General features: G+C 42.3%; 1 protein-coding gene across 1 annotated transcript in view; it reads right to left on the reverse strand.

Moving 5' to 3' along the window:
• The window catches only part of ZYG11A (zyg-11 family member A, cell cycle regulator), a 66,247-nt gene that overhangs the window by 20,192 nt on the left and 25,494 nt on the right, over window positions 1-20,561 (reverse strand). Inside the window, exons 5-9 of the mRNA XM_021710858.1 lie at window positions 12,794-12,934; window positions 10,960-11,136; window positions 9,299-9,363; window positions 4,783-4,882; window positions 4,641-4,694 (exon numbers count right to left, since the gene is read on the reverse strand). Coding sequence (XP_021566533.1) covers window positions 4,641-4,694; window positions 4,783-4,882; window positions 9,299-9,363; window positions 10,960-11,136; window positions 12,794-12,934 — 537 coding nt within the window. The remainder of the gene's footprint in view (window positions 1-4,640; window positions 4,695-4,782; window positions 4,883-9,298; window positions 9,364-10,959; window positions 11,137-12,793; window positions 12,935-20,561) is intronic.

Genomic DNA, 20,561 nt, shown 5'->3' on the forward strand with positions numbered 1-20,561 from the left:
CCATTCACCTCAGCCTCCCAAAGGCACGGGATTACAGGCTGAGCCACCAAGCCCAGCTGAAACTAATGTTAACCTCCTTGTTTACACATTTCCATCAGATCTGTGGCATAATCAGGTGCGTTCTCAATGAGCAGTAACATTTTGAAAGGAATCTTTTTACTGACCAGTAGGTCTCAAAATTGGCTTAAAATATTCAATAAACCATGCTATAAAGAGATACTTTGTCAGCCAGGCGCAGTAGTTCACACCTATAATTCCAGCAGAGTGAGACTCCTACTCAAATTTTAAAAAAAAAAGGATATGCTGTCATCTAGGCTTTGTTTTTCCATTTTTATTGCACAGGCAGAGTAATTGAACATAATTCTATTTATTTTTTTATTTTATTTTATTTTGAGTTGGAGTCTCACTCTGTCGCCCAGACTGGAGTGCAGTGGCTGCTCCCGGCCACCGCAGCCTCCACCTGCTGGGCTCCGGTGATCGTTCCACCTCAGCCTTCCGAGTAGCCGGAATTACAGGCGCATGCTACCACGCCCGGCTGATTTTCTGATTTATTGTAGAGATGAGGTCTCGCTGCCCAGGCGGGTCTCGAACCCGCGGGCTCAGGCAATCCACTCACCTCAGCCTCCCAAAAGCGCGGGATTATAGGCTGAGCCACCGAGCCCGGCTATTTTATTTTTTAAATACAAGATGTCACTGTATTGCCCAGACTGGAGTGCAGTGACACAATCATAGTTTACTGTAACCTTCGACCTCCTGAGCTCAGAAATCCTGCCTCAGTCTCCCAAGTATCTGACATCACACCTGGTTTGTTTTTTGTTTTTTTTGAGTCAGAGTCTCACTGTCACCCAGGCCTATATAGTGGCATGATCACAGTTCACCCACCTTCAGCCTCCAGGACTCAGGTGATCCTTCCATCTCACCCTGAGGAGTAGATGGCAGGCTATGATTTGTGCTACCATGCTCAGCTAATTGGTTTTTTTAGAGGGACAATGGCTTGCTATGTTGCCAAGCCAGTCTCAAACTGCTGGGCTCAAGCAATCCTTCTGCATCAACTTCTCAAACTGCTGGGATTACAAGGGTGAATCACTGCACCTGGTCTAACTCTTTATTTTTTGTAGAGATAGGGTCTTGACATATCACCCAGGCAGAGCATAATTCTTAAGGGTTGAAGAATTTTTAGAATGGTAAGTAATAAGCACTGGCTTCAACTTAAAGTCATCAGCTGCCTTAGCCCCTATCAAGAGAGTCAGCCTGTTCTTTGAAGCCAGGCACTGACCTCTCCTTTCTAGCTATGAAAGTCCTAGGTGTAATCTGCTAATATATGAGGTTGTCTCTTCTACACTGAGAATCTGTTGTTTAGTGCAGCGACCTTCGGTGATCTCAGCCACATCTTCTGGATAGCTTGCTGGAGCTTCTCCATCAGCATGTGATACTTCACCCTGTACTTTTATGTTATAGAGATGACTTCTTTCCTTAAACTTCATGAATCAACCTCTGCTGGTGTCAGACTTCTAACTCTGCAGCTTCCTCACCACTCTCAGCCTTCATAGATTTGAAGAGAGTTAGGGCCTTGCTCTGGATTAGGCTTTGACTTATGGAAATGCTGTGGATGGTTTCATCTATCTAGACTAACAAAACTTTCTCCACAACAGCAATACATCTTTTATGCTTATGATTTGTGTGTTAACTAGAGCAGCACTTTTAATTTGCTTCAATAATTTTTCCTTTGCATTTGCAACTGGGTTGTTTGGCATTAAAAGACCTAGCTTTTGGCTTATCTCAGCTTTTGACACTCCTTCCTCACTAAGTGTTACAATTTCTAGATTTTGATTTAATGTGAGAGATGTGCAACTTTCACTTGAACACATGGATGCCACTGTACTTATAATTTGACATCAGTTCAATACTGTGTCTCAAGGAATGGGGAGGCCCAAGGAGAAGAAGAGACAGGGGAGGTAGAGCAGTCAGGACACATATAACACTTATTATTGCTATCATCTAGGAATACAGTTTGTGGCACCCCAAAACAATGACAACAATAACATTCAAAGATCACTGACCACAGATTAGCTTAACAGATATAATAATAATAATGAAATGGTCTGAAATATTGAGAGAATTATCAAAATGTTAGAGAGACATGAAGTGAGCACATGGCTGTTGGAAAAATGGTACCAACAGACTGACTTGACGCAGAATTGCCACAAATCTTTAGTTTGTAAAAAAACAAAGCCTGGTGCAGCGGCTCATGCCTGTAATCCCAGCACTTTGGGAGGTCAAGGAGGAAGGACTGCTCGAGTCCAGAAGTTCAAGACCAACATGGGCAACAGAGTGAGACCTCATCTCTACAAAAAGTCAAAAAATTTCAAACCAGGTGCAGTAGCTCAAGCCTGTAATCCCAACACTTTGAGAGGCCAAGGTGAGAGGAATGCCCAGCTAATTTTTTATTTATTTTAGAGATGAAGTCTCGCCAAGTTGCCCACATGGGTCTCGAACCCACAGGCTCAGGCAATCCACTCACCTCAGCCTCCCAAAGCGCAGGATTACAGGCTGAGCCACTGAGCCTGGCCAAACTGCATTCTTGACATCAAGCATCTCAGTAATTAACACATCCAAAATCACTCCTGATTTTTATCCTTAATTGTATCATTAGTGTGAATAGACATACAAATTAATGAAACAAATCTAATGATGGAATATTAAATACTGATAAGATTCCACCTGTAAAAGTAAAAGCCTTGGAATAAATGTAAGAAATATCAGAATGAAGAAAACATCCAAACTCTTGAAAGACTTGAAAACTGAAATAATATACCCTGTTCTAAGAAAGGGAAAAGCAGTATCACAGAATGTCACTTTTTCTACATCAATCTATAAAGTTAACACAATCCCAAATAAAACAGGATGGTTTTATAGAAACAGAAAAGCCAATTCAGGTATGTGCATTTAAAAAAAAAAAAAGACAAGGATAATTGAAAAAAAACTTGAGGGCAGATCTTAAATATTAAAGCAGTAATAAAGTTAATGAATAGACAGACATACAAATCAATGCAACAGAATAAAGTCCAGATATAGATGTAAACACTTAGAGAAATTTAATATGATGAAGATGGTAGTACCTCTACCCAGGAATGTGAGACCAGCCTGGGAAGCATGGCAACACCTAATCGCAAGTATGCCACCCTGGGCGACAGAGTAAGACCCCAACTCAAATAAATAAATAACAAAACTGAAGGAAAATATATGTATCTAATATCATAGTCAAAAGCCCCTTTGAGGTACAGAAAAATCCTATAGAGTAGGAAAAAGTTAACAACACAAAAGAAAAACAAGAGACAGTTTATAGAATATATAAATGACTCAAAAAACAAGATGTTTCAAATGTCATCTAAAATAAAGTGTATAATAGGCCGGGCACAGTGTCTCACACCTGTAATCCCAGCACTTCGGGAGGCCAAGGCAAGAGGATTGCCTGATTCCAGGGTTTCCAGATCAGCCTGGGCAACTTGCAGAGACCTTGTCTCTACAATAAATCAAAAAATTAGCCAGGTGTGCTGACGCACACCTGTAGTTCCAGCTACTTGGAAGGCTGAAGCAGAAGGATTGCCTGAGCCCAGCAGGTAGAGGATGCAGTGACTGTGAGTGTGCCAATGCACTCCAGCCGGGGTGACAGAGTGAGACTCCAACTGAAAAAATTAAAATTAAAATAAGTATAAAGTAAAACAATGATGTCAATTTTTTAGTGAGCAATATTGGCATGATCAAAAAATGCTGATTTATTTAAAATTACACTATAGCCGGGATTGGTGGCTCAGCCTGTAATCCCGCGCCTTTGGGAGGCTGAGGTGAGTGGATTGCCTGAGCCCATGGGTTCAAGACTCGCCTGGGCAGGCGAGACCTCATCTCTACAATAAATCAAAAAATTAGCTGGTTGTGGTAGCACGTGCCTGTAGTTCCAGCTACTTGGAAGGCTGAGGCGGAAGGATCGCTGGAGCCCAGCAGGTCGAAGTTGTGGTGGCCAGTAGCGGCCACTGCACTCCAGTCTGGGTGACAGAGTGAGACTCCAATTCAAAAAAAATAAAATAAAATAAAATAAAAAATTACACTATAAATTTGTAAGAGATGAAAGAAATAATTTACAGATATATAGGACAGCTAAGGTCTTATATACCATAGGAGCAAAAATTAATAACACCTAAAACAGCTGTATTAAAGAAACTGCAACATAAGTATTTTTATTTAGAAATGTAGAGGTAAATACCAGAAGAAATAGCTGTAAGAGTAAAAACTTCTGTGGTACAGGTCTTACAGATTTTTCATCTTTATAGAGTCTGAGTCTCATTCTGTTGCTCAGGCTGGAGTACAGTGGCATGTTCATGGCCACCACAACCTCAACCCATTGGGCTCAGGTGATCCTTCCGCCTCAGTCTTCCAAGTAGCTGGAACCCACAGGCCACCATGTCTGGCTGATTTGTTTGTTTTAGCAATGAGGTCTTGTCATGTTGCTTGGGCTGATCTAAAACCACTGGGCTCTGGCAAGCCTCTCGCCTCTGCCTACCAAAGCGCTGGGATTATAGGCGTGAGCCACTAGACCCTGCTCATTTTTTTTTAAAAAGTTACAAAAGTGACAATCAACCTACCTTAACTGCCATGAAGAGTTCTTCTTTAAGTTGTTTAGCTTGCTCAGGTGAGAGCTACAAGCAAACAGAAAACCAACTGTGAAATATCTGAGCTCTATAAAACCTGGGGAGACAGGAGTCTTGCCTTAAGACAATCACATACCTGGAGTGCTAGGATAGAAGTGATGCTCACTGCCATTGTTTGCATCTTGGGGTTCTCATACTTAGAGAGCCAACTCATCACAAACTTGGCAGCATTAAACCTGGAAAACAGTATTTATTTTTCTCATAATTATATATAATACTTGTCAAACTACAGATAGGGGAGAAGAAATAATTTAGTCTTCCCCACTTAATCCTGTAATGAAAATAGTCTTGGACTTCTAAAGCCTCCACTCTGAAAACCAAGAGCATCTGGCAAAGAGACCAGGAGGAGGACAGGAGAGTATGCAAGTAAGAATGTGAAAAGAATTCACAGGATTCAAAGAAAGAGGAACAAACCCAGGAAAATTTATTTTTTAATCATTCAGTGTTGGGAGCCAGCCTTGGAGGTCCGCCTGATTGACAAAGTCCAGGTGTGCTGAGGACCCCCAGCCACAAAGCGAGTCTGGGCAGCTGAGGACCTTCTGTCTTCCGTCTTTGCTGTTTGTACGGCCGAAGAATTCCATACAGTCAAGCATGAAGAGAACAACACGTTTATGTGAAGTACTCACAGCTAACCTGGGAATGTCATGGTTCATTTTTCCATTTCCCACTATGACGTTTGGCCTTTTCTAACATATGCAATGGTTAAACTCTGAAGCACATCAATCAAGAATGCTTTCTTTCACTTGGTTATAAGTTATTAGATATTGCTTGAGTAAAAAATGATATAAGTATATTCACTCCTTATTTGATTTAGAATTATGTAGTTTAGTGTTTAGACATAAGGTTTTTTAGAAGCACAAGTTTATAGTAAGTTCATTATGAATTCATTATAAGTTCTAACACTTATCTAGAAGTCATGTAGGTGATTTATAAAATTCCTGCTACATGGAGGAATGTGCACTTGGAAACTTTCTTGAGACATTTCAAGGACTGTAATTTGGGACTGTGGACTAAAACTATCATTTTTGACTTTAAGAATAAGACTCATTGACTGAAAGTAGATAGTGCTCTTGGCTTATTTATTGCTCCTAAGACCACTAGATGGTGGTATCTTTTAAAAGATAATGTAGAGGTGAAGGAATTTTCTTTGGGGCTTCTATGACCTTCAAAGATTCGTAATTGCCTCTCTTGTCCAAGTGTCTTCGTTACTTTTCTCTTATCCTGCAGTGTGTATTTCTAAAGAAAACTCAGAAGAAGCTTTTAGTGATGTTTCCCAGGCCCCAAGGTTGCTCTCTGTATTTAGTTAATTGATCATAAAAGTATCCAATTAGTATATTATGAATTCAGTGAAAACCCACTCCATAAACGTTAACTTAAAATTTTAACTATTGAATTAAGTAAAAACCTTAACGAGCCGGGCTCGGTGGCTCAGCCTGTAATCCCGCGCCTTTGAGAGGCTGAGGTGAGAGGATTGCTTGAGCCCGCGGGTTCGAGACCCGCCTGGGCAGCGAGACCTCATCTCTACAATAAATCAAAAAATCAGTTGGGCATGGTAGTGCATGCCTGTAATTCCGGATACTCGGAAGACTGAGGAGGAAGGATCACCGGAGCCCAGCAAGTCGAGGCTGTGGTGGCCGGGAGCGGCCACTGCACTCCACTCTGGGCGACAGAGTGAGACTCCAACTCAAAACAAAACAAAACAAAACAAAACAAAAAAAAAACTTAACGATTAATCTTCATTCTAAAACTGTGAAAACAATGTTATAAATCACCTACATAACTTCTAGATAAGTGTTAGAACTTATAATGAATTCATAATGAACTTACTATAAACTTGTGCTTCTAAAAAACCTTATGTCTAAACACTAAACTACATAATTCTAAATCAAATAAGGAGTGAATATACTTTATATCATTTTTTACTCAAGCAATATCTAGTAACTTATAACCAAGTGAAAGAAAGCATTCTTGATGTGCTTCAGAGTTTAACCATTGCATATGTTAGAAAAGGCCAAACGGCATAGTGGGAAATGGAAAAATGAACGATGACATTCCCAGGTTAACTGTGAGTACTTCACATAAACGTGTTGTTCTCTTCATGCTCGACTGTATGGAATTCTTCGGCCGTACAAACAGCAAAGACGGAAGACAGAAGGTCCTCAGCTGCCCAGACTCGCTTTGTGGCCGGAGGTCCTCAGCGCACCTGGACTTTGTCAATCAGGTGGGCCTCCAAGGCTGGCTCCCAACATCTCCCCCTTTTTTGTTTTTTAATACGAAGCCGTGAAATTCTATGCTTAGTCGAGAGATGTTGTTCTTCAATAATCTGAAGATGACTAGAAGCAAACATAACAGTAACAAGATTATTCCTTCACAATTCAGTTTCTAAGACAGGTCTAAAAAGGAAAGGGGGATCCCAGAGTAACAGAGATTTCTAATCTGAATTTTGGTACTAAATGATACAGCAAACAGACCACTCAGTGAGAAAGTAACTTAACCTTGTACTCATGATCAGAGATTTTGCTCATGTCAGCCTGAGTCTCATTTTTCTGTTCTTTGCATCATCTATTATAAATGGTAAAATTCATAAATGTGGGAGATTACAAAGACGTCAAGAGGAGTCCTTCTGGAATGGCTGGATGGTAATGATTTTTTTCAGTTATTACTTAAAGAAAAAATTATATTATTTAGAACCACCTGTACTTCTTAAACTAGGCACTGTGGTTAAGTGTTTTATGGACATTTTCACATCTAATCCTTATGAGGAAACTTATGAGCAAAGGAAACAGAAAATCTGCCAGGTTTGGAGGCTCAGCCTACAATCCTGCGTCTTTGGGAGGCTGAGGTGAGTGGATTACCTGAGCCCACGGGTTCGAGACCTGCCTGGGCAACTTGGCGAGGCTTCATCTCTACAAAAAACCAAAATTAGCCAGGCGTGATAGTGCGCGCCTGTAGTTCCAGCTACTTGGAAGGCTGAGGCAGAAGGATTGCTGGAGCCCAGCCGGTTGAGGCTGCGGTGGCCGGGAGCGGCCACTGCACTACAGTCTGGGCGATAGAGTGAGACTCCAACTCAAAAAAAAAAAAGAAATAGAAAATCTAGAACTAGCCAGGCTCAGTGTCTCAGCCTGTAATCCCGCGCCTTTGGGAAGCTGAGGTGAGTGGATTGCCTGAGCCCACGGGTTCGAGACCCGCCTGGGCAGCGAGACCTCATCTCTACAATAAATCAAAAAACTAGCCGGGCGTGGTAGCGCATGCCTGTAATTCCGGCTACTCGGAAGGCTAAGGAGGAAGGATCGCCAGAGCCCAGCAGGTCGAGGCTGCGGTGGCCGGGAGCGGCCACTGCACTCCAGTCTGGGCGACAGAGTGAGACTCCAACACAAAAAAAAAAAGCCGGGCTCGGTGGCTCAGCCTATAATCCCACGCCTTTGGGAGGCTGAGGTGAGTAGACTGCCTGAGCCCGCGGGTTCGAGACCCGCCTGGGCAGCGAGACCTCATCTCTACAATAAATTAAAAAAAAAAAAAAAATCAGCCGGGCGTGGTAGTGCATGCCTGTATTTCCGGCTACTTGGAAGACTGAGGCGGAAGGATTGCCAGAGCCCAGCAGGCCGAGGCTGTGGTGGCCGGGAGCAGCCACTGCACTCCAGTCTGGGTGACAGAGTGAGACTCCAACTCAAAAAAAAAGAAAATCTAGAACTTTAACTCAAGCATGTCTGGCTCTCTGGACCCTATGTTAAGAATCACTTTAAGAGACAACATCAGCTGGGCTCAGTGGCTCAGCCTGTAATCCCAGCACTTTGGGAGGCCGAGGCGGGAGGATTGCTTGAGCCCTTGGGTTCAAGACCCATCCAGGCAACTTGGCGAGATCTCATCTCCAAAATACATAAAAAAATTCGCCGGGCGTGGTAGCACGTGCCTGTAGTTCTGGCTAGTTGGAAAAGCTGAGGTGGAAGGATCGCCAGAGACCAGTATGCTGAGGCTGCGGTGGCCAGGAGCGTGCCACTGCCCTCCAGCCTGGGTGACAGAGTGAGTCTCCAACTCAAAAAAAAAAAAAAAAGAGACAACATCAGCTCGACTTGGTGGCTCAGCCTATAATCCCAGCACTTTGGGAGGTTGAGGCAAGTGGATTGCCTGAGCCTGCGAGTTTGAGACCAGCCTGGGCAACGTGCCAAGACCTCATCTCTATAGTAAACAAAAAATTAGCCAGGCGTGGGTAGCACGCACCTGTAAATCTGGCTACTTGGGAGGCTGAGGTAGAAGGATCGCTGGAGCCCAACAGGTCAGGGCTAGGATGGCCGGGAGTGTGCCACCGCACTCCAGCCAGGGTGACGGAGACTCCAATTCAAAACAAACAAACAAACAAAAAATATTAAGATACACTTAAATAGAAAACTAGCAAAAAAAATTTAAAGAGAGACAACATCTGTAAGTAGAGTACTTCTAATCATAATCACGTCTCCATAGAGGAGCTCACCAGAGCCTTCTCCCCAGGCACCTTATCTCAGCCTTAATAGGCCCATGTGTTTAATAACCAAAGCCAACAATGTCAGAGTAACCCTGGTTAAAACCCCGATCAGATGACCAAGTCTTATACTTGCCTGTCAAATGGAACGTCCATAAGAATCCTGGAATTGGTTAAGGAAAGAAGGCAATTCTTCTGTAACTTTTAGAGAATAAAAAATAATAATGGTTTTGAACAAATATAATACTTCATTCTAAATAAAAGTTCAAAGGTACCAATGAACTGTTCTTACTGAGAGCTCACTGTGTACTTGGCACTATCCAAGATTTTCATTTAATGCTGTAATGATGGCTGCTATGCAGGAATAAAGACTGAGCTAAGCAAGATCTTTTCACTTTCAAGAGAAGTTAGAAATATAAATTTTTTAAATAAGAAAAACCAACTTCCTAGCTGTATTTTTAAAAATCAACTCCTCATTATAACTATCTATTTGAATTAGACTTGACAAATTTATGCACCTGGGTAATCACCAGCACAATCTAAATATAATATTTTCATCACCCCAAGGAGTTCCATCCCCTTCCTGTCAATCCTGACTTTACAAATCCCAACCCTGGAAAAATACACTGTTGCTATAGATTGGTCTTATTCAAGTTATCACATAATGCAATCACATAGTATCAGCTCTTTCGTGTCTCGCTTATTCTGCTCAAATTCTAGGTTGCATGCATCAGTACTTCATTCCTTTTTGTGTCAAAAGTACTTCCTTATGCGAATACATCACAGCTTCTCTATACACCTGTTGCTGGACATTGGGGTGCTTCCAATTTTTGGCAATAAAGGTGTTTTCATTTCTCCTCAGTCAATATCTAGCAGTGAAATGACTGAGTAGTATATAAAGTATATATTTAACTTTTAAAAAGTTACCAAGCTGTTCAAATTTTTTACCTATTTTTATAATTGGCTTGTGTGCCCTGTATTAATAAGTTGAGTTCTTTACATACTTTGAATAGTCCTTTCTCATACATACAAAATGGATACTTTTCCCCAGTCTATGGCTTACCTTTTCATTAAAAAAGGGGAGGGGGGATGACTGAGAAAAAACACCTTTCCCCTCCCTGCTTCAGTCTCACTGATGCCCATGCTAGAGTGCATTGACACAATTACAGATCACCATAGCCTCAACTTCCGGGGCTTAAGAGATGCTTCTGCCTCAGCCTCCCAAGTAGCTGGAATTTTTTGTTTTCTCCTTTTTCTTTTTTTGGTCAAGACAAAGTCTTACTATACTAAACTAGCCTAGCCTCAAACTCCTGGGTTCAAGCAATCCCCCTGCCTTGGCTAGAAGTGCTAGAACTACAGGCATGAGCATCTTTTAATTTTGGTTAAATGTCCTTTTTCCCTTTTATGACATATGCTCTTTGTATCCTAAGATACCTTTCTTACCCCAAGGTTACATACATTTTCTCCAGTGTTTTGTTATACAAGTTTTATTGTGTTTTCTATTTAGATCTATGATTCAATTCAGCTTTATTTTCATGTATGAGGTGAGGTAAAGGTCAAGAGTTTTAAGCCTACAAGAGTGTGTTTAAGTATTAGTGGATGTTTCTGGGTAATTAGTTAGTGAAATTAAAAAATTACTAAGTAACCGCATTGTTTATTCATATTTCCTATTTCATCTACAACAAACACAAACTTACCTATTCTTTGTTTAATAAGATAAAAAATACAATTAAATAAAACATATTTTTCAAATATTTGTCCTAAAGTTAAAAAGCACAAATATTCAATTCAAATTACCTGCTGGTAATCTGGGAAATTTTTCAGAGCCTTGAAAAGTAGACAGGTGACCTCTGACAACAGACGAACAGGCATTCCCTTGGCGAGGCCCTGGCGGGTTAAATTGAGGGCACAAGCACTGGCTGTGAACTGCACTGTCAAATCCAATGGATGATTCCTCATTCCGACAGCCACAAGCTGAAGATGAACTTGTTTTTAGTGACATGTGATATTAACATTCTTTATATAGTCTCATGTATGTTTTGGCTAACAAAAACATTTGTTCTCTGGGCCAGTATCAGACTCTCCCTAACCCCAGCATTTATTCTTCAGGACACCAAAGTATTATACTAATACCTTCAAACCCAAATGCAGTCACTAACGAACAGTGTTGACTTTGGGTAAGTCACTTCTTCGCTCTAGACTATTTCCTCATCTATGAAATTAATTGCATAATTACTGACTGGGTGCACAATCACTTATTGGGCCTCACTTCAAACAAGGTATTGTGACAGACACTACAAGAGACAGAAACATGATTTACTCATTAGTGAAAAGCCTTATAAGATAAATAGGGCATGTAAACAAATAACACTATGAGACATGCCAAAACATGAAAAAAAACCATTAAAGATACATAAATAAAGTGCTATCTGAAGTAGTTATTGATGAACAGTCATTTCTAGTAGAGAATCCAAAGACTGCATTCAGAGAGCACATTTAGGCAGGGTTATAGGACTTATACAGTGGATAAAGGTGGAGGCAGAATGGACAGGGTATTCAGCAAAGGGAACAGAAGGAAAAACAAAGTGGACAAAATGATGAAATGAATCTACCAAAAGAGGAGAATTTAAAAAGTGGTGGCCGGGCTTGGTAGCTCAGCCTGTAATCCCATGCCTTTGAGAGGCTGAGGTGAGTGGATTGCCTGAGCCTGCGGGTTCGAGAACTGCGTGGGCAACGAGACCTCATCTCTACAGTAAATCAAAAAATCAGCCTGGCGTGGTAGCGCATGCCTGTAATTCCGGCTACTTGGAAGGCTGAGGTGGAAGGAACGCCGGAACCCACGAGGCTGCGGTGGCCAGGAGCGGCCACGGCACTCCAGTCTGGTCGACAGAGTGAGACTCCAACTCAAAAAAATTTAAAAAATTAAAATTAAAAAATAAAAATAAAAAGTGGTAAAACATAACATTAGAAAAGTAATCTGTAGCCAGATTGTGGAAAACCTAGAACACAAATGTAACATGAGGGCACTGTGCTAAGCTTAGATCCCACCTGCGCTATCATTCAGAGACAATGCAATTTGTTTCCTTTATCAAATAGGGATAATCATCTCTGAGATAAAGCTACATTTATACTGCATGAAACATGATTTTAAGAGACTGGAACCCTTCACCTTGAGACTTATATGAACTTACAAAGCCCTGGGATAGACCTAAGATATACTTCTGCTGTGGAAAATGACTCTTTTTTTCTATACTGATAAACTATTCTTTGGGTTTTATTAGATTACCATCAATAAAATCCAATTTAGAAATCCAGAAACCAGGCCAGGCGCAGTGGCTCTGGCCTATAATCCAAACACTTTGGAAGGCTGAGGTGAGAGGATTGCCTGAGCCTGTGGGTTCGAGACCAGCCTGGGTAACTTGATGAGACCTCTTCTCTACAATAAATCAAAAATTAGCTGGGTGTGGTAGCATGACCCTGCAGTTGCAGCTACTTGGAAGGCTGAGGCGGAAGGATTGCCTGAGCCAAGGAGGTTGAGGCTACAGTGGCCGTGCCACTGCACTCCAGCCTAGGTGACAGAAGACTGACACACAAAAAAAATTAATCATGCAAATTTTCTTTCCGCAATTACCTTTAAAATAGCAGGCATGGCTACCTGCACTGAAAATGTCACTGCAAAGAGCCTGCAAAGGACTTCCTTCATAAAACATGACCTATTTCTGTATCGGCTTAGTGCTTCTGATATCTGACGCATATTGGCTCCTCCAGCAACCTGAAAAACAAAGATGTTACCAATAGGTTTCACCATTCATCTTTCAGCACAGGCTTTTGCAGTACTCAAGTGTTCGAGATAGTAATAGGTATTTAATTAAATGTTCAAATGCAGCCGGGCTCGGTGGCTCAGCCTGTAGTCCCGCACCTTGGGAGGCTGAGGTGAGTGAACTGCCTGAGCCTGAGGGTTCGAGACCCGCCTGGGCAACTTGGTGAGACCTCATCTCTACAATAAATCAAAAAATTAGCCAGGTGTGGTAGTGCGTGCTTGTAGTTCCAGCTACTTGGAAGGCTGAGGCGGAGGGATCGCCGGAGCCCAGCAGATCAAGGCTGCAGTGGCTGGGAGCGGCCACTGCACTCCAGTCTGGGTGACACAGTGAGACTCCAACTCAAAAAAAAACAAACAAAAAAAAAAACTTCAACTGAACCAATGATCATGATACATATAATGTTTTCTAAGTACTAATATGAGATCAACTAAACAATGAGAAGACAGGAAAAACAAAACATAAGATAGAATTTAAAAGCAGGTCAAGTCGGCTCGGTGGCTCAGCTTGTAATCCCGTGCCTTTGGGAGGCTGAGGTGAGTGGACTGCCTGAGCCCGCGGGTTCAAGACCCGCTGGTCAGGCGAGACCTCATCTCCACAATAAAATCAAAAAATTAGCCGGGCATGGTAGCGTGCGCCTGTAATTCCGGCTACTCGGAAGGCTGAGGCGGAAGGATTGCCAGAGCCCAGCAGCGGCCACAGTCTGGGCGACAGATTGAGACTCCAACTCAAAAAAAAAAGGTCAAGGCTGCAGTGGCCATCAGCAGTGTGCCACTGCACCCCAGCCTGGGCAACACAGTGAGACTCTAACAAAAAAAAACAAAAAAAAAAAGAATAAGATGATAAGAATAAATTAAGAATCCTGCAAGATGAAAAGAAAAACAATTCCTTCTATACCCTACCAAGACCAATAATACCATCATCCCTAAAGAAACCTCATGTCACCAAATTGACAGGAATGCTTTTCAATGTGGAATGCTGTTGGTTAAAAGCCAAGAAATAAAAAAGATTCAAACCATTCCATATAACCCAATCAAAAAAAATCAAAAAGTACAAATCTATTCACTTCAGGTGAGAAAAATTCATCCCATAAACCAACACTAAACCAGAAAATTGTAACACGACACTTCAAACTTAATTATTCTCAAAAAGCGTTTTGGAATATTAAAAAAACCACCATGAACATCACAAAGCTGAAATAAGGTTTTATTAAACTCAGTAAAGAAAAAGATAAAGCCATATCAAATATGAAGACTAAGTTACAGGTGTTCAAGGAAAAACAGATTTGAATTAAAGGGGAAGAAAGTAAAAACAAAAAATAAGAAACATTTTAAAACAAAACGAAGTAAAAAGGATTTAAGAGTGTCAGAACAGCTGGGCAAGAGGGCTCACGCTTATAATCCCATCACTTTGGAAGACCAAAGTGGGATGACTGCTTGAGCCCAGGAGTTCAAGACAAACCTGGGCAACATATTGAGACCTCATCTCCACAAAAAAATGAAAAACTTAGCTTAGGCGGAAGGATTGCCCAAGCCCAGGAGTTGGAGGCTATGGTGAGCCATGATTATGCCACTGCACTCCAGCCTGGGCAACAGAGTAAAATCTTGACTCAAAAAAATGAAGAATAAAAAATTTAAAAAGGACTGGTGGGATCCCCACACATGAATATTCAATTTCAATCTCTTCCCACTGCCAAAACTCTTAAGAGGTGAGCAGACGAACCGTCTGTGACCACCCAATGAGATTTCTGCCCCTCCTTTCTAATTTCAAGACAGCTTTCATACTTCTGTATTACAGAACAATGCTGGGTAAGACAGTGATCCAGGCCCTGGAGACAGATCCTAGTTTAGGGTGTGCAAATTTGGGGAAGCCTCTCCAGCTCTCTAAGTCCTCCTTTCCTCATCTAAAAAAGAATTTAAAAAAAAAAATGAAAGCACATACCAACTTACCTAGGAAACTGACCCAGACCAAGTCTGAGACATATCACAGTATAATCAATAGACTTTAAGGATAAAGAAGAAAAAAATCTTCAGGGTCCCGAAATAAATCAAATAAGTAACATGAGAAGAGAATTAGGGCCTGGCGCTGTGTGGTTCACGCCTATAATCCCAGCACTTTGGGAGGCCAAGGTGAGAGGACTGGCTGAGCCTACAGGTTCAAGACCAGACTGGGCAACTTGGAGAGAAATCATCTCGACAATAAATCAAAAAATTAGCTTAGCATGATGGTGCATGCCTGTAGTTCCGGCTACTTGGAAGGCTGAGGCAGAAGGATCACCTGAGACCGGCAGGTCAAGGCTGCAGTGGCCTGAGCATGCCACTGTACTCCAGCCTGAGCAATAGATTCCAACTCAAAAACAAAAACAGAAGAGAATTACATTGTATAACTTATCAAAAGCAAGCAACACACAAAACAAGGCAAAAGTGAAGAAGCTTTTTTTTTTTTTTTTTGAGTTGGAGTCTTACTCTGTCACCCACACTGGAGGGCAGTGGCACACTCACGGCAACCGCGGTTTTGACCTACTGGGCTCAGGTGATTCTTCTACCTCAGCCTTCCTAGTAGCTGGAATTAAAGGCACGTGCCACCATGCCCGGTTAATTTTTTGTTTATTGTAGAGAAGAGATCTCATCAAGTTGCCCAGGCTGGTCTTGAACCCATGGGCTCAAGCAACTCTCTCACCTGAGCCTCCCAAAGTGCTGGGATTATAGGCATGAGCCACCACGCCTGGTAAAGAAGAATTTTTAAGAAACAAAGACAGCCTGAGCAACTTGGTCAGGTCTCATCTCTACAATAAATTCAAAAATTAGTGGGGCATGGTGGTACATATCTATAGTTCCAGCTACTTGGAAGGCTGAGGTGGAAGGATCACCTGAGCCCAGCATGTTGAGGCTACAGGGGACATGAGCTTGCCACTGCACTCCAACCTTGGTGACAGAGTGAGACTCCAAACAAAACAAAACAAAATTATAGTATTGACGAATTAACAGAAGATCAATGGAATAGGACACAAGGTCCAAAAATTTTGCATGGAAAACACCAGTAACCAAAGTTCAAAGATAAATGATAGGAAATGAAATCATCTTTATTCACAGACACCACGATTAACTATGGAGAAATCCTAAAGAATCTATAAAAAGCTCCCAGAACTAAATTTAGAAAGGTCACAGGAAACAAGACGAATATACAAAAATCAATTGTGTTTCCATATACAAGCAACAAACAATTGCATACTGAAATGTAAGACAATTACATTCAAAATACCATAAAAATATGAAATATCTGTCAATCAATCTAGAAAAATACGTACAAATTTTAGTGCATTGAGACAAAATATTGCTAAAAGGAGACTCACCATTACTGCCAATTTTCCTGAAATTGACCTACAGATTCCTACAGATTCAACGAGATCTCAACCAAAATACCAGTAGCCTTTTCTGTAGTTTGTTGTGTCTATAAATACAAAGGGCCTAGAATAACCAAAACAATTATGAAACAAAACAACATAGCTGAAGGACTCATACTACCCACTTTCAAGACTTCAACAAGTTACTCTAATCAAGACAACATGGTACTGGGGTAAAGAGAGGCAAATAGATAATAAGAAAAATTGATTTTCTGGAGTGCAGTGGCCACTCCTGGCCACTGCAGCCTCAACCTGCTGGGGGTCCGGCGATCCTTCTACCACCTCGGCCTTCCAAGTAGCTGGAATTACAGGTGCGCGCTACCACGTCCAGCTAATTTTTTGATTTATTGTAGAGATGAGGTTTCACCAAGTTCCCCAGACGGGTCTCGAACCCGCGGGCTCAGGCAATCCACTCACCTCAGCCTCCCAAGGCGTGGGATTACAGGCTTAGCCACTAAGCCTGGCTAGAAAAATTGATTTTCAACAAAAATGCCAACTTAATACAAAGGGGGAAAACAGTCTTTTCATCTGATGGTGCTGGATCAACTGAATGGGAAGGAAAAAAAGCCTCTACCTTAACCTCATACCATGTAAAAACAAGAGTTCCAAATGTAACACCGACCTTAACATAAATGCTTAAATTCCACAACCTGAAAAAAAAATTGTTTCTTGTGACTCTCAGGTAGAGAAAGATTTCTTAGAACAAAAACAAAAAATATAAAATAAAAAAGTGAGCTGGGCTCGGTGGCTTAGGCTCTAATCCCGTGCTTTGGGAGGCTGAGGTGAGTGGACTGCCTGAGTCTGGGGGCTCAAGACCCGCCCAGGAAACTTGGCGAGACCTCATCTCTACAACAAATCAAAAAATTAGCTGGACGTGGTAGCACGTGCCTGTAGTTCCAGCTACTTGGAACGCTGAGGTGGAAGGATCGCTGGAGCCCAGCAGGTCGGGGCTGCGGTGGCCGAGAGCAGCCACTGCACTCCAGTCTGAGTGACAGAGTGAGACTCCAACTAAAAAACATAAAAATAAAAATTAAAAAATAAGCTGGGCTCAGTGGCTCAGCCTGTAATCTCGCGCCTTTGGGAGCCCGCGGGTTCGAGACCCACCTGGGCAGCGAGACTTCATCTCTACAATAAATCAAAAAACCAGCCAGGCGTGGTAGCGCATGCCTGTAATTCCGGCTACTCGGAAGGCTGAGGTGGAAGGATCGCCGGAGCCCAGCAGGTCGAGACTGCGGTGGCCGGGAGCAGCCACTGCACTCTAGTCTGGGCAAGAGAGTGAGACTCCAACTCAAACAAAAAAACCAGCCGGGCGTGGTAGCGCATGCCTGTAATTCCGGCTACTTGGAAGCCTGAGGCGGAGGGATCGCGGGAGCTCAGAAGGTCGAGGCCTCGGTGGCTGGGAGCGGCCACTGCACTCCAGTCTGGGCGACAGAGTGAGACTCCAACTCAAAAAAGATAAAAAATAAAAATAAATAAATCTTCATTGCAACATCATTCAAAACAGTCAAAAGCACAACCCAAATGTCAGCTGATGGGTGAACAAAACGTGGTATATCCATAGATTATTATTATATGGTTGGATATTATTCAACCATAAAAAGGAATGAAACACAGTCACATGCTATATACATTGGATGAACCTTGAAAACATCACACTAAATGGAAGAAGCCAGTCACAAAACGCCACACTAAGTCCATACTGCCCATTTTTACTCTGGGTACAAGAAGTAACATTTATCTGTTGTGTTTTAATGTTCTCACTGACGTTTGATTTTATCTATTGTAATGTAAGCAACTTTTTAATCAACCCAAATGACAAAAATGCTAGTATATTTTGCATCTAATTTGAAAGATATGTATTTGTACTAAATAAAGTGCTTTTATAACATTCTTTTTTTAACACTAGTCAAGTGCAGTAGTAAGGGAAGAGTAGAACAAAGTGTTCTAACTGTAAATGATTGTGAATAATCATAACTCGCTACCTTAAGACCAGCCTAAAAAACATCTTTCCTTAAAATCCACAAAAGGCTGGATGAATATCTGAGGGTCTTAGTACTGTGAAAACTATGATTTCCCCTCTCCCCATAATATCTAACACTGTATAATGTGTGATCTTAAATCTTAAAAATGAACTGAACTTGCTACTTATACCATGATAAGTTTACTGAAACAAAACTTATTTTCTTTTAGTGTACTTGTCTGTTTTTTGTTTTTTTTTTTTTTGAGTTGGAGTTTCACTCTGTCGCCCAGACTGGAGTGCAGTGGCCCCACCTGGCCACCGCAGCCTCGCCTGCTGGGCTCAGGCGATCCTTCCGCCTCAGCCTTCCAAGGAGCCGGAATTACAGGCATGCGCTACCACACCCGGCTGATTTTTTGATTTACTGTAGAGATGAGGTCTTGCTGCCCAGGCAGGTCTCGAACCCACCGGCTCAGCCAATCCACTCACCTCAGCCTCCTAAAGGTGCGGGATTACAGGCTGATCCACCGAGCCCAGCTGGTGTACTTGTCTTAATAGTACCTGAACTACATGCTTAATCCCCCTACAAAGTATTCCAGCCCTTGACCCTTATTACTGAATAAACCAAGAGTTTATGCGCTAAATCTTTTTTTCATCACTATGGTCTCATTTGTGACATTAAACACTATAAATGTGAAACAGGCCTAGCTATACCTCCCTGATAAATAATTCTCTACTATGTGCATTAATTCAAAAGTTCACATTATCTACTTCAAGCCTAAATGACGTTACCTGATGGCTTCTACCTTCACTAGAAATGCCTAAAATTAAAGGATTTTAAAATACAGCAATTACTATTTTCTTTCTTTCTTTTTTGTTTTTGGAGTCAGAGTCTCATTCTGTCACCCAGGCTGGAGAGCAGTGGTACGCTCACAGCCACCACAGCCTCAATCTGCTGGACTCAGGCAATCCTTCTGCCTCACCCTTCCAAGTAGCTGGAACTACAGGGGTGTGCCACCATGCCAGGCTAATTTTTAAAATTTATTGTACAGACAAGATCTCACAAATTTGCACAGGCTGGTCTCAAACTCCTGAACTCAGGCAATCCTCTTGCCTCTGCCTCCCAGAGTTCTGGGATTACAGGCTTGAGCCATCGCACCTGGCCAATTGCTATTTTCTAATCAAAATGCAATGTGACCACAACAACTCTGCAAATCACTTTATTCTCCTCTCCCTAGAAAAACTACAGAAGGTATTATTATAAAGAAAGGGTTTTTTCTTTTTTTTGAGTCAGAGTACTATTGTCACCCAGGCAAGACTGCAGTGGCATGCTCACTTTTTGAGTCAGAGTACTATTGTCACCCAGGCAAGACTGCAGTGGCATGCTCACAGGCCACCATAGCCTTGATCTGTTGGGCTCAGGCAATCCTTCTGCCTCAGTCTTCCAAGTAGCTGGAACTATAGGCATGAACCACCTAGCCCAGATAATTTTTGATTTATTGTAGAGATGAGGTCTCGCCATGTTGCCCAGGCTGGTCTCGAACCCATAGGCTCAACCAATCCTCTCGCCTCAGCCTCCCAAAGTGCTGGGATTACAGGCATGCGCCACTGTGCCTGGGAAGAAAAGATTCTTTTATTTTTTATTTTTGAGTTGGAGTCTCACTCTGTTGCCCAGACTGGAGTGCAGTAGCACGCTCCCAGCCACCGCAGCCTTGACCTGCTGGGCTCCGGCAATCCTTCTGCCTTAGCCTTCCAAGTAGCTGAAACTACAGGCGCGCGCTACCATGCCTGGCTAATTTTTGATTTATTGAAGAGATGAGGTCTAGCCAAGTTGCCTAGGCGGGTGTCAAACTCGCGGGGTCAGGCAATCCACTCACCTCAGCCTCCCAAAGCGCGGGATTACAGGCTGTGCCACGGAGCCCGGCAAAAAAAGATTCTTTTAAATCAAGAGTGCTGGCCAGGCGCAGTGGCTCATGCCTATAATCCTGAGCTCAAAAAAATTAATTAATTAATTAATTAAGGGTCCTGAACCTTGGCTGTAGCTTAGAATCACATGGAACTTTTTGCTTGTTTTGGGTTTTTTTGGGTTTTTTTGAGTTGGAGTCTCACTCGGTCGCCCAGACTGGAGTACAGTGGCCACTCCCGGTCACCGCAGCCTCGACCTGCTGGGGCTCCGGCGATCCTTCCACCTCAGCCTTCCAAGTAGCTGGAACTACAGGCG

This window comes from Carlito syrichta, unplaced genomic scaffold, assembly GCF_000164805.1.
Source record: "Carlito syrichta isolate Samal-C Ts95f unplaced genomic scaffold, Tarsius_syrichta-2.0.1 Scaffold301618, whole genome shotgun sequence".
NCBI lineage: Eukaryota > Metazoa > Chordata > Mammalia > Primates > Tarsiidae > Carlito > Carlito syrichta.